This window comes from Vulpes lagopus, chromosome 5 (genome assembly GCF_018345385.1).
Source record: "Vulpes lagopus strain Blue_001 chromosome 5, ASM1834538v1, whole genome shotgun sequence".
In the NCBI taxonomy this organism is placed as follows: Eukaryota; Metazoa; Chordata; class Mammalia; order Carnivora; family Canidae; genus Vulpes; species Vulpes lagopus.
This window is the reverse complement of record NC_054828.1, coordinates 102,693,974-102,706,170: the sequence shown is the minus strand read 5'-3', so window position 1 is coordinate 102,706,170 and position 12,197 is coordinate 102,693,974. Positions and strand designations below refer to the sequence as shown.

Here is a 12,197-nt window from a genome sequence, read left to right as displayed (position 1 = left end):
CTCAAAATACTTACAATCCAGTAAGAGAGAATGCACATAAAAACACATAAGGCAGGTAGGTACCAAGGACCATAACAGAGATAGAAATAAAACTCTGTGGCTATGCCAAGGAGGGAGGAATTCCACCCAGGTGGAGGAATTTTTGAGATGTTGAGAATATCTAGGATTTCCCATTTTATTTATTTTTTAAAGATTTTATTATTAAGTAATCTCTACACCCAACATAGGGCTTAAACTTTCAACCCCCATATCAAGAATCACATGCTCTACCAACTAAGCCAGCCAGGTGCCCCTAGGATTTCCTATTGCAAAGATGATGATAGAGAAAGGGAAAGTGGAATAAGTTAGACTATTCCAAGTTAAAGGAAGAGCATCAGCTAAGTCCCACAGATAGGAAGGCTTATGTGCATAGAGGGAAGAGAAAGATGTTTAGTTCAGTTAAACAGGTATGTGTATTATATGTATGGTATGTTTATTTTTAGGGCCTTTTTTTTAAAAGACAGTTTTTGTCTTTTTTTTTAAAGATTTTATTTATTTATTCATGAGGGAGAGAGAGAGAGAGAGAGAGAGAGAGAGAGGTAGAGGGAGAAGCAGGCTCCCCATGCAGGGAGCCCGACGTGGGACTCGATCTGGGTCTCCAGGATCAGGCCCTGGGCTGAAGGCGGCACAAAACTGCTGAGCCACCCGGGCTGCCCCTATTTTTAGGGCATTGAACAATACATGAAGTTTACATTTCTAACTTTATGAAAATATATGTTAGTTTATAAATTAACTTGTAGGATGGTTAAACAATCTCTCCTCTGAGCCAATACAAAACCTATTTAGCTCATAATAAAGATGAATTATGAATTAATTCATCATGTAAACTTTTTTAAAATAATTTTTATTTTAAAAGTAAAATATGTGCATTCACTGGGATATTGCAACAATTCAAAATAAATTTCAATTACACTGGACATTCTATTTTCTAATCTCATTTTTTTTTCCACAGTATCATTTCATGAATATTTCCCCAGAACATGACTATTTTACAGCTTCCATTTTAATGGACTAGATGCATCATGTTCCATTGTATGGATGTAGCAAAGTGCAGTTAACCAAATCTTTACTATTAGAAAATTAAGTCAGTCCCAATTTTTTGTTGTTATAAATATTGATGTTTTGAACATTCTTATGTGTAACTTTGCAACTATCTGATTATTTTATTATAAATTTCTTTAAATGGAATGTCTTTATCAAAGGATGAAAACCATTTAAAGGATTTTCATACATACTGCTAAATTTCCCTTCAATTATATACTCTCAGCAGCTGTGAATCAGAGTGACCGATTCCTTGACTTTAACAATGCTAGGTATATTGGTTTTTCAAAATTCTTTGCTGATTTGATAGGCAAGAAATGGTACCTTATTTTAAATTTTTGAATTTTTTCTAATTAATTGGGAGAATAAACATGTTCTCCAAGGTGTGTTTGTCATTTTCCCCTCTGCTTTATGATTTACTTTTTCATGTAGGAATTGGATGTAAGTTCCATAAAAGTTAGACACTTTTTTTGTATGTTCTTTTTACTGCTATATCCTCTGTATCCAGCTGGAACAATAGTAGGATTTGACTCAAGATTTTTTTGATGAATATATTTTCTAACTGGGTGTTAATCTTTTAAAACATCTAATTTGTAAAATCTGCAAATGAAATTATATTAATTCTTCACCTGGCAAATAAATTTTTAGTTTTGTTTATGGTACTTTTTGTCAAAGGAAATCTCTAACTGATTTAGTATTTGGCAGTTAAGGTCCCCTTTCTTTTTTAAAAAAAGATATTGATTTAGATAACTTGATTTTCAAGTTAAAAAAATCCTGTTGGCACTTTGATTAGATTTTTGTGCAATAAATAAAGGAAGCAGTATCTTTGTAATAATGAATATTTCCATCCAGAAATATATGTTAATTTATTTTTTTTATTTTTTTAAAGATTTTATTTATTTATTCATGAGAGACACAGAGGGGCGGGGACAGAAACATAGGCAGAGGGAGACACAGGCTCCATACATGGAGCCCGATATGGGACTCGATCCCAGGACTCCAGGATCATGCCCTGGACCAAAGGCAGGCACCAAACTGCTGAGCCACCCAGGGAGCCCCAGAAATATATGTTAATTTAAATAAAATCATTTATGTACCTAAGTTTTGTAGTTGTCTTTATGTAGAGTCTGAACAATTCTTTTTATCTTCTAAACTTTTTTGTTGTTGATATTTGAATGAGATGCTTCTCCAATAGATTTTCTAAAGTGCTGATTGGTACAAAAGCTGTTAATTTTTGTGTGTGGAATTTGGAGAGCTGTAGTCATTATACTGAATTCCACTGGTTGTAATGACTCTTAGGCAATTCTCTTAGATTTTGTAGAATACTATCATCCAGACAAAAATGATGAATCTTGTCTCCAAAGTTATACATTCTAGGGATCCCTGGGTGGCGCAGCGGTTTGGCGCCTGCCTTTGGCCCAGGGCGCGATCCTGGAGACCCGGGATCGAATCCCATATCAGGCTCCCGGTGCATGGAGCCTGCTTCTCCCTCCACCTGTGTCTCTGCCTCTCTCTCTTTCTGTGACTATCATAAATAAATAAAAATTAAAAAAAAAGTTATACATTCTACTTGTTTTTCTTATTACAATACATTGGCTAGAGCTCTTGGAATGTTACATTATACTGGTGACAACTGACTTCCTTGTTTCTCACTTTAATGGTGGTTCCTTTAGTATAAAATTAGCTGTTGATTTATTTATTTATTTTTTTTTTTTTAAATTTTTTTTTTTTTTAAATTTTTTTTTAATTTTATTTATTTATGATAGGCACACAGTGAGAGAGAGAGAAGCAGAGACATAGGCAGAGGGAGAAGCAGGCTCCATGCACCGGGAGCCCGATGTGGGATTCGATCCCGGGTCTCCAGGATCGCGCCCGGGCCAAAGGCAGGCGCCAAACCGCTGCGCCACCCAGGGATCCCTAGCTGTTGATTTAAAGAGGGGTGTGTGTGTGTGCGCACACATGTACACTAAGGAAGTATTTTAATCCTAGTTTGCTAAGGTTCCCCCCACCACCCAATAACCAGGAAAGGATGTTGAATTTATCAACTGCCTTTTCAAATTTTATCAACCCCATGTATTTTTTTGGTCCGTTGACCTACTAGTGAATTATATGAATTCTAATACTGAATCCTAATATTGAACCATGGTTCATTCCTTGAATTCATACAGACATTCCTCCTTTTATTGCCCTCGGTTTTACTGTGCTTTGCTTTATTGCACTCCACAGACATTGTGTTTTTTACCAATTGACAGTTTATGGAAACCCCCTGTGAAGCAAGTTCATTGGCGCTATTTTTCCAATAGCCATTGTTCACTTTCTGTCTGTGTTTGGTAATTCTTATAATATTCAAACTTTTTCATTGTTATATATTTTATGGTGATCTGCAATTAGTTATTATGACTTGCTGTAAGTTCTGATGATGGTTAGCATTTTTAAAAGCAATAGGATATTTTAAAATTAAAGTATGTACATTGTTTTTTAGACATAATGTTATCACACACTTAATAGACTACAATATAGTGTAAACATAACTTTTTAAACACACTAGGAAACCAACAAATTCATTTGACTCACTTTATTACAATCTTTGCTTTATTGCAGTGGTCTGGAGCCAAATCTGCAATATCTCCAAGGTATAACCTCATACATAATAGCATCGGGATGCATTGTGATTTATATTTGCATCCAATTTGTCTTCCTAAATATTTTTACTCTAGGTTAGTATTTGTGTCCCTCAGAGCACATCCTAAGATGGGAAAGAGGTAGCCAGCAGATGCATCTTGGTAGAAAGAGGAGTGTGTTTCAGATGTGAAATCTGCCACAGTTAGCCCAACATATAATGAAACTGAGTGGTCATACAGAGTCTCAGTTTCCAGATTACTTACCCTTTGGGATTTCTTTCCAGCTCATTTAAAAGTGTGTGATCACAGTATTCAAACACTAAATGCATTTTCCTTTTTCTCCTGAAAACCTCAATGAGGTTCACAAGGTTTGGGTGTTTTAATTGCTGCAAAAGGAATTGAAATACAAAGTTCAATGATTTGTTTCTCTTGGTAGTTTCTCCCCAGATCCCTTACAACTTAATGCAAGGCCTTGCTTATCATTCTCTTTGCATTTCTTGTGGATAATTTTATTATGGTTACTCACAAGAGAAAACTACTCTTAGTAAGAATCATACACACTTAACGTTGGGGAAAAAAAGAAGACATTTTTCTTCTTCTAATGTACCTGTAACAGGTGGTAATTAAGCTGCTTGAATCTCTGGAGATAGTAAATGAAGTACACACATGAAATAAAGGTACCGATGCCACAAATACTTTATGGATTTTGTGAAAATTCTAAATATCCAAGTCATAAAGGAACCTGAATAAAAAATTGAGGAGGTAGAAGTATTGAGTTAAAGGCTATAAAGATTATCAATCCCCATTTAGCTTCCAGAGTGCCGGAGATTTAAAACAAATGTCAGCTGGATTTAAGTGGTGTCTGGATTTTAGATCCCAACTTCCAAATCTGGTTAAACTACCTATTGTAGGAGTTCCCACAGTGTGTTTTTAATTTATCATCTATTCAGCTCTGTTCTTTGATTCTATTGCTTTCTCTTATGCTTAGATGTTTTATGTGTTAAATTCTATCTTAAGCTAAAGCATTTCACAAGGCAGCCTCTGTTTAATGTTTTATTTTTTTTTTGTTTAATGTTTTAAACCAGAGAAGAAATTCTAAGATGGGTAAGATAACCCATCATAGAGCAACTGTATAATTTATCATCCAATCAGGGTAAAGAGTATAAGACGAGACTGTCCCAGGCAAACAGGCAGATACAGTCACTCTGCCTATATCTAGGGTGGCCACATAATTTAGCACACAAACCAGGAAGCTTTTTTTTTTTTTTTTAAAGATTTCATTTATTTACTCATGAGAGACACAGAGAGAAAAAGGCAGAGACACTGGCAGAGGGAGAAGCAGGCTCCATGCAAGGAGCCCGACATGGGACTCGATCCTGGGACTCCAGGATCATGCCCTGAGTGGAAGGCAGATGCTCAAGCAATGAGCCACCCAGGTGTCCCAAACCAGGATGCTTTTGAAAGAAGGTGCTAATCAGACTGGACTCTGGGACAATAGCTATAAACAGGACATCTGGTCGCTCCCATCTACATATAACTCATTTTCTCTATTGTTTTCCCAGTATATTAGATACATCACTTTTCAAACCCTATGCCACTTAGATATCTATATAGAGGGAGCACCATATTTTGCATATAGTGGGAGCTGCATAAATATTTTACAGGCCCAATAGAAACAGTATCCTCTACTTTAGTTTCTGTAAGCATGGTTTGAAGGGGGAAAAATCACTCTGCAACTATGTGCTCAATAGTTTGGGAAAAATGACTCCATCACATATTAAAAATATGTCCAGAGCACAAAATCGATTTGCCATTGCCTAAAGAGCAGAAAGGCAAAGAATGGATGGACAGGTCACACAGGTAAGCCAGCCACTTTGTGCTACGCTAAAAGCAGTGTTTTTACCAGGGGAAGTAGACAGTGTTTTTACCAGGAAAGTAAGGGATTTATAGATGCTAACCTGGTCAAATCTGTCTTTGGGCAGCTCAGCAATTTATATCCCTTTTGCAAATAAAATTAACTTAGCCCAGAAAAACAGTGACTTGTATAAATAAAACAGGTAATACGGAGGACAAAAATCAAATCATATTTAAATACTAGGAGGATGTGAGGAAGGTAAGATAAATTTATTTTGGAAGGAATCTGTTCAGGGCATGCATGGGTATAACACATCATATAGCTGGCAAGAGGTACATTAGAAGAACCATCGCCAGACAAGCTGAGGTGGAATCTTACTACTTAAAAAAAAAAAAAAGATTTTATTTATTCATGAGAGACACACAGATCGAGGCAGAGACATAGGCGGAGAGGCAGGCTTCCTGCGGGGAGCCTGATGCAGGACTTGATCCCAGGACCCCAGGATCACACCCTGAGCTGAGGAGCTCAACCACTGAGCCACCTAGGGCCCCTCCGACTACTTATGACCTTAAAGTCCATTCTTAAATTGGGGCATTGTGACCCAGGAGGTGCTACCTGAGCTTAACCTTACTTGCAGACATGAGGCGGCGGCAGGTGCTGGATAAAAAGCATTACTTTTATGAGAAAAACACCCACAGCTGGTTCAGACACACCCTGCAGCTTATTAGCTCTGCGACAAAGCCGCCTGGCTAACCAGCGCCCTCTGCCGCTGTGAGTTATCAGTAAACCGGATTTTATGATGGGAAAATTCTGTGTATATTAAATTATATTTTAAACTATTATTAGAGAAAACCTGCTGCAAATAATACTTGGAAGGACGGATAATGTGGTAATTGTTATCCTCCTCTAAAAACTGATTTCTGGGATTTTCCTAAAAGAAAGATGGCACAGGTCAAAAGTAAGGAAATCACACTTTTATTACTCAAAGTGTGGTCTATAAATCAGCACCTACTGTGCCATCGGGGAGTTTGCTTGAAATGCTGAATCTCAGGCTGGTCATGGACCTTTGACTCAAAATCTTCATTTTAGCAAAGTCCCCTCGGGAATTCCAAAGCACATTAATGTTTGAGAAGTGCTGTCCTGTACCTCAGTTTCCTCTCTGATAAAATAAGGATGATGGATGAGAGGCATCCCTAAGGTCTTCTGTGCTTCTAAAACCATAAGATTTCTAGGACTGGAAAATATTTACGTTGAAGACTTATCTTACAGGTCAAATCCTATCAGAGTAAAAACAACTTTAGAGGTGCCTGGCTGGCTCAGTCTTAAAGCATGTGATTTGATCTCTGGGTCTGGATTTCAAGCTCCACATTGGGCATAGAGCTTACTTTAAAAAAAAAAAAAGCCTAACAAAATCTTTGCGAAAAATATCTATATAGCTGGGGGAGATACTCAATATGCCTAAGACCCGGTGGAGTGAAGCACAGATGCCATATTGATGCCTACAGGGGCACTGGTACAGTCCTGGTGGGCTCCTGTGCCAGGAGGTGTTCTTTTAGCTGCTGGTTTGTGGGGAGAAGGGAGGTGGGCAGGTGGAGAAAGGCCAAGGTGGGGCAGGGGGAGGGTAAACACTGGGGTGAAGGGACTTAGGACATTGAATATTTACCAACCACAATGTAAGGACTTCAATATCAGAACTGCCAAAGTCCAAAGTAATAATCAATTTATTTTCCATAGTTGCTGATACCAAAAAATTTAAGTTCAATGAGAAAAAAATATCACTTTAAAATCCATTTGAATTGTAATTTTGGCATACACATTTCATCCAATACCATGATGTTATATACAGAGAAAGTTAACGTACCTTCAACATACGTATTTCCCTTAGTGCTATTTTCTTAACAACAGGATCATCTTCAGATTCCACAAATTTTTTAATAGCTACCACTTGTCCTGAGGTTTTGTTTCTGCATTTGAATACAACCCCATAAGACCCTTCTCCAATCTTAGCTAATTTTTCGTACTTTTCCATTATAGTTGAAATGACTTATATTACTGTATTGATTGACTTGCAGCACAATGTTACACCTGGAAAATAAGATGACTCAGCTTAATCAAGTTATCAAGGACAACGTGCTCACAGTCTCTTACGTAAAACCGATTTACTTAGATGCCAAAATTTCTTTCTGTCATTTAATTTTAAATACACTTAAAAATACTGGAACATTATTTTGGTAATTCAGTTTAGTCATAATGCGGTTCTTCCAGCTACTCGAAAGATTTTATATATTTCTTATAATGGGTCTGCTTTTAGCTCAGTTGAATTAAAGAATTTGTGGAAAGGAACCGTATCCAGTCTACTTTCATTATCCTCAAGTAAATTATTAAAATATGATGCTGTAAAATCCAGCTGGTGGAACATTTCACACTCTTGAATACAGTGTTTATCTTTTCCTTCCTCACCTCTATAACTAGGGGACTAGAGAGAATTGAGGAAGAGACAGGGTACAAAGTGCTATACTTCCACCTGGTGGAGAGAAGAAAGAGTAGATGCGGTTGCTGACCAAAGCAGCCATTAAAAACAGAAAATCTTTTCAGTGCATCATTTATTGCTCTTAGCTTTTAACGAAGGAACAGATCCTTAAATTCTTAGCTCCCAAAGAAAATAAAGAGCATGAAAAAGGAGACAGGTTTCTCTAATTTTTCAATGATGCTTTCTTTCATAGGGATTTCCATGGAAATATTTTTCTGTCTTCTATCACTCACTTCACTTGTGAATTTTGTGATGACTGGATTACATGTTGAAGAAGGCCAACATTATTAAATAAATAAGTCTAGGATTAAAAATATATAGCTTTATATTTTTAATATAAACCACTTTATCGAGCAGAATCTTAATATAATCTAATAGTGATAATAATAGCACTTAAGTAATATTGTCCTATATTACATATAATTTTACAACCATTCTATGAAGTAAGTGCTATTTTTAACCAATTATGTGGATGAGAAAACCAAGGGAAAGTGAAGCTAGGATGAAATTAGAACCCAGGAAGTCAGGTTCCAGAGATCACAATTTGAATCACTATGCTATACTCCCTCTCAGTTAATTGAAAAGAATGCACAGTCCAGGTCTTAGTATTAATAAACTATCAAGTGAAATGCTGACCACTTTTACAAATTTCTCATGGTTCAAATGAGTACTTTTTTTTTTTTTTTACTTCACTAACATCTTTTTCATCATCCACAGAGTGTCTCAGTGGAGAAAGAAATTATCCACGCTCACTTGCCACCATAGAGATACACAATTGGGAAAAGTGTTTTACTTGGGTAAATGACTATTACTAAATGTTTTACAATGCTATATATATTTTTTAGATTCTATTTTCTCTTATTAAAGGGAGAAAATGGAAGCAATATACACTTAATGCATGGAAAATTCATCACAGATTATGTTTTGAAAACTCTGTAGGTTATACCATTTTGTTACATAAATATTATTATCTTAAATGTATTTAGATATAAGCATGCATACATTTGTTCTTCAGACTAGTTACAGGTGATAGGAAAGAAAATAGAACTGGGAATTTGCTTTAGAAAGTTATTGGTGTAAATCTCTGTGGATTTATGAATTCAACCTGCTTGATAAGTCCCATGTTACTGGCATAAACTATGAATATGCCAAAAAGCTTAATTATGATATTTAAGTCTTTGTATTATTTTCTCTCTAGGTAGATGATTTGATCTACTGATCTATGATTTTCTTTTTTCGCAAATGGCTTAATAATGATTGAGTTCTCAGATTAATACTTGTATCTCTCAGTCACATCAACCAAACTTCTGAATTCGATAAAATAAAGCACCAGAAAATAGTAAAAATATTATTTTATCTGGTAACTTCTCAATAGTAGCTGTTTTCTAAAGCCTTTATATGTTCATGGCAGATGAGTCTGAGTATGCAGAGAGGAGTCAGACCAAGGCAGAAATTCCTCAAAGGCATTTATGACTCTAATTCCAGCTTACTAGGACTCTACTGGAGTGTGAAGAAGCAGTAATTCTTAATATCTTAACTGACGTACAGACCAATTATATGTTTGATGACTATCTCTACACAAATAGAATCATCTCAAAATCAGTTTGTTTTAAATAAAATGCCTTCTTTCTTATTCTCTACACTTACCCAAAGTTCCCAACCCTCTCCATATTATACCTAAATGGCTTGGGAAGATGTATATGGTGGAGAACTTTGATAGTGCCGAGGATAATGGTGGCTGTCTAAATCTAATCTCCTCAATAAACAATAAAACCGTATTAAATGCAATGCTTCCAACATTGCAGGAAGACAGAGGAATTTACAAATTAAAGTAGAAAAGTAAACTCCAAATTCTGGAAGAGATATCTCTGAAGGTCCCACTTTGCAGAGAGCAAATATAGGATTGGGGTGGGATCTGGAAAAACTGTCAAGAATACAGAAGAGGAAATGAAGGGTCTATGATAGACTTAAAATCATCCCCCCTCCATCCCTTGAGGAGAAAAAACAGCACACATGCAGAAATCCTAAGTGTGTCCTGGTAGATCAAATGTCTGCCGCAGGGAAGGGACTTAAAGGCATGGATGCTGCGGAGGCATCAGTCAGTGTGACACTGCTCTTGGGGAAGAGAAGGGCAGGAGGGAAGGGAGAGGCCTCCCCAAGCTCCATCAGAGGCTGGATAGAGAAGGGAAAAAGAAGCAAGAGGGATAGATTTGTGCCCCTGCAAGACAAAGGAGAACCCAAAACTGAAGGACATGCAAATCTCTTCACCACTAATTTTTAAAATGTGCTACTCATGAAAAAAAACTGCACTTTGGTACAGTGACAGAAAGAACTATCTTGAGCTAGGATAGCTGTCAATTATTACAAGACAAATACTGCCAAGGAAATAAAATAGAGAAGAGCAGTTTCCATACAAACCTATTACTGGAAGAAAATAGAAATGAGAATCAAACATTTTAGCTGAAGAAAATCATGCCAAAAAAAAAACCTAACAATGAAGCAGAAGAGAACTATCACAACACTCCAAACTGATTTAAGTATCTTGTAACATTCATCTGGAGATATGAAAGGATACTTTTCTTTTTAAAAGATTTTATTTATTTCAGAGAGGGAGAGAAAACATGGGGGAGAGGGGAGAGGGGACAGGGAGAAGCAGGCTCCTTGCTGAGCAGGGAGCCCAATGGATGTGGGGCTTGATCCCAGGACCCTGGGATCATGACCTGAACTGGAGGCAGATGTTTAACTGAGCCACCCAGGTACCCCCATGAAAAGCCACTTTGAATCAGAAATTCAAATAAGAAAAGAAAGAAAGAAAGAAAGAAAGAAAGAAAGAAAGAAAGAGAAAGAAAGAAAGAAAGAAAGAAAGAAAGAAAGAAAGAAAGAAAAAGAAAGAAAGAAAGAAAGAAAGGAAGGAAGGAAGGAAGGAAGGAAGGAAGAAAGAAAGAAAGAAAGAAAGAAAGAAAGAAAAGAAAGAAAGAAAGAAAGAAAGAAAGAAAGAAAGAAAGAAAGAAAGAAAGAAAGAAAGAAAGGAAGGAAGGAAGGAAGGAAGGAAGAAGAAAGAAAGAAAGAAAGAAAGAAAGAAAGAAAGAAAGAAAGAAAGAAAGAAAGAAAGAAAGAAAAAAGTTATTTGAACTCAGGAAACAAACAAGAAAAAGACAAAACCATCTCACAGATAATGGCTAAAAAACACAAGATGCCAATGGGATAATAGATTCTAATGAAAATTGGAAGGGGCATTTTAAAAAAGCAATTAGGAGAACAGCAATCAAGAGAATAAAAATGAGGGAAAAAAGTAACAGATTTTAGAGTGAAAGTGGTTGAAATAGAAGACAGGCAAAAAAGACCCAACATATGTAACTAGAATCTCTGAAGAAAAAAAACCCAGTGTAACAGAACCAATAGTTAAAACTATAAACTGGGGATCCCTGGGTGGTGCAGCGGTTTAGCGCCTGCCTTTGGCCTGGGGCGCGATCTTGGAGACCCGGGATCGAATCCCACGTCGGGCTCCCGGTGCATGGGGCCTGCTTCTCCCTCTGCCTGTGTCTCTGCCTCTCTCTCTCTCTCTGTGACTATCATAAATAAATAAAAATTAAAAAAAAAAGAAACTATAAACTATGAAATTTTTCTGGCAACAAAATAAGATTGGAGTATACATATTGAAAAGGCCCATGAGGTAGTTGGCAAAACTGAATCACAACAATCAACTCAAAGATGTATTGGAATAAAACTATCAAATCAAATACTTACATAGCCTGTAGGTATAAAGACTAAAGTGTAGGAGAATGAGAGTGACATCCAAATTGTCAAGAGAACACACAATGCAACATAAAAATATAGCAGCCTTTTGAAGACACTCAAGAAAGTGAAAGCCAGGATTTTCTACTCAACCAAACTGTCCTTCAAGTAGCAAAGTTATAGAAACTGTTCAAAATATGCAAGAACTCCAGGTATACTGCATTCGTAAACCTTCTCAAAGAATCTACAAGAGGACAACTTTTACCCAACCAAGAGCTGACTGGGAAAACTTCAGGAAGAGATTTACAGTAAGCATCTAATATATTTAACTGAAGACTAAAGCAAAAGTGGGGACAATGGTGGAAGAGTAAGATAT

General features: G+C 36.5%; 1 protein-coding gene across 5 annotated transcripts in view; it reads right to left on the bottom strand.

Annotated features, from left to right (window-relative positions):
• CDKL4 (cyclin dependent kinase like 4) overlaps nt 1-12,197 on the bottom strand; it is a 53,941-nt gene that overhangs the window by 31,699 nt on the left and 10,045 nt on the right. For all 5 annotated transcript variants that reach the window (XM_041756865.1, XM_041756864.1, XM_041756866.1 and 2 more), the window contains 2 exons: nt 7,418-7,641; nt 3,966-4,087 (listed from right to left, as the gene is read on the bottom strand). In XM_041756865.1, the coding sequence (XP_041612799.1) occupies nt 3,966-4,087; nt 7,418-7,585 (290 nt within the window). In that variant the 5' untranslated portion in view covers nt 7,586-7,641. The remainder of the gene's footprint in view (nt 1-3,965; nt 4,088-7,417; nt 7,642-12,197) is intronic.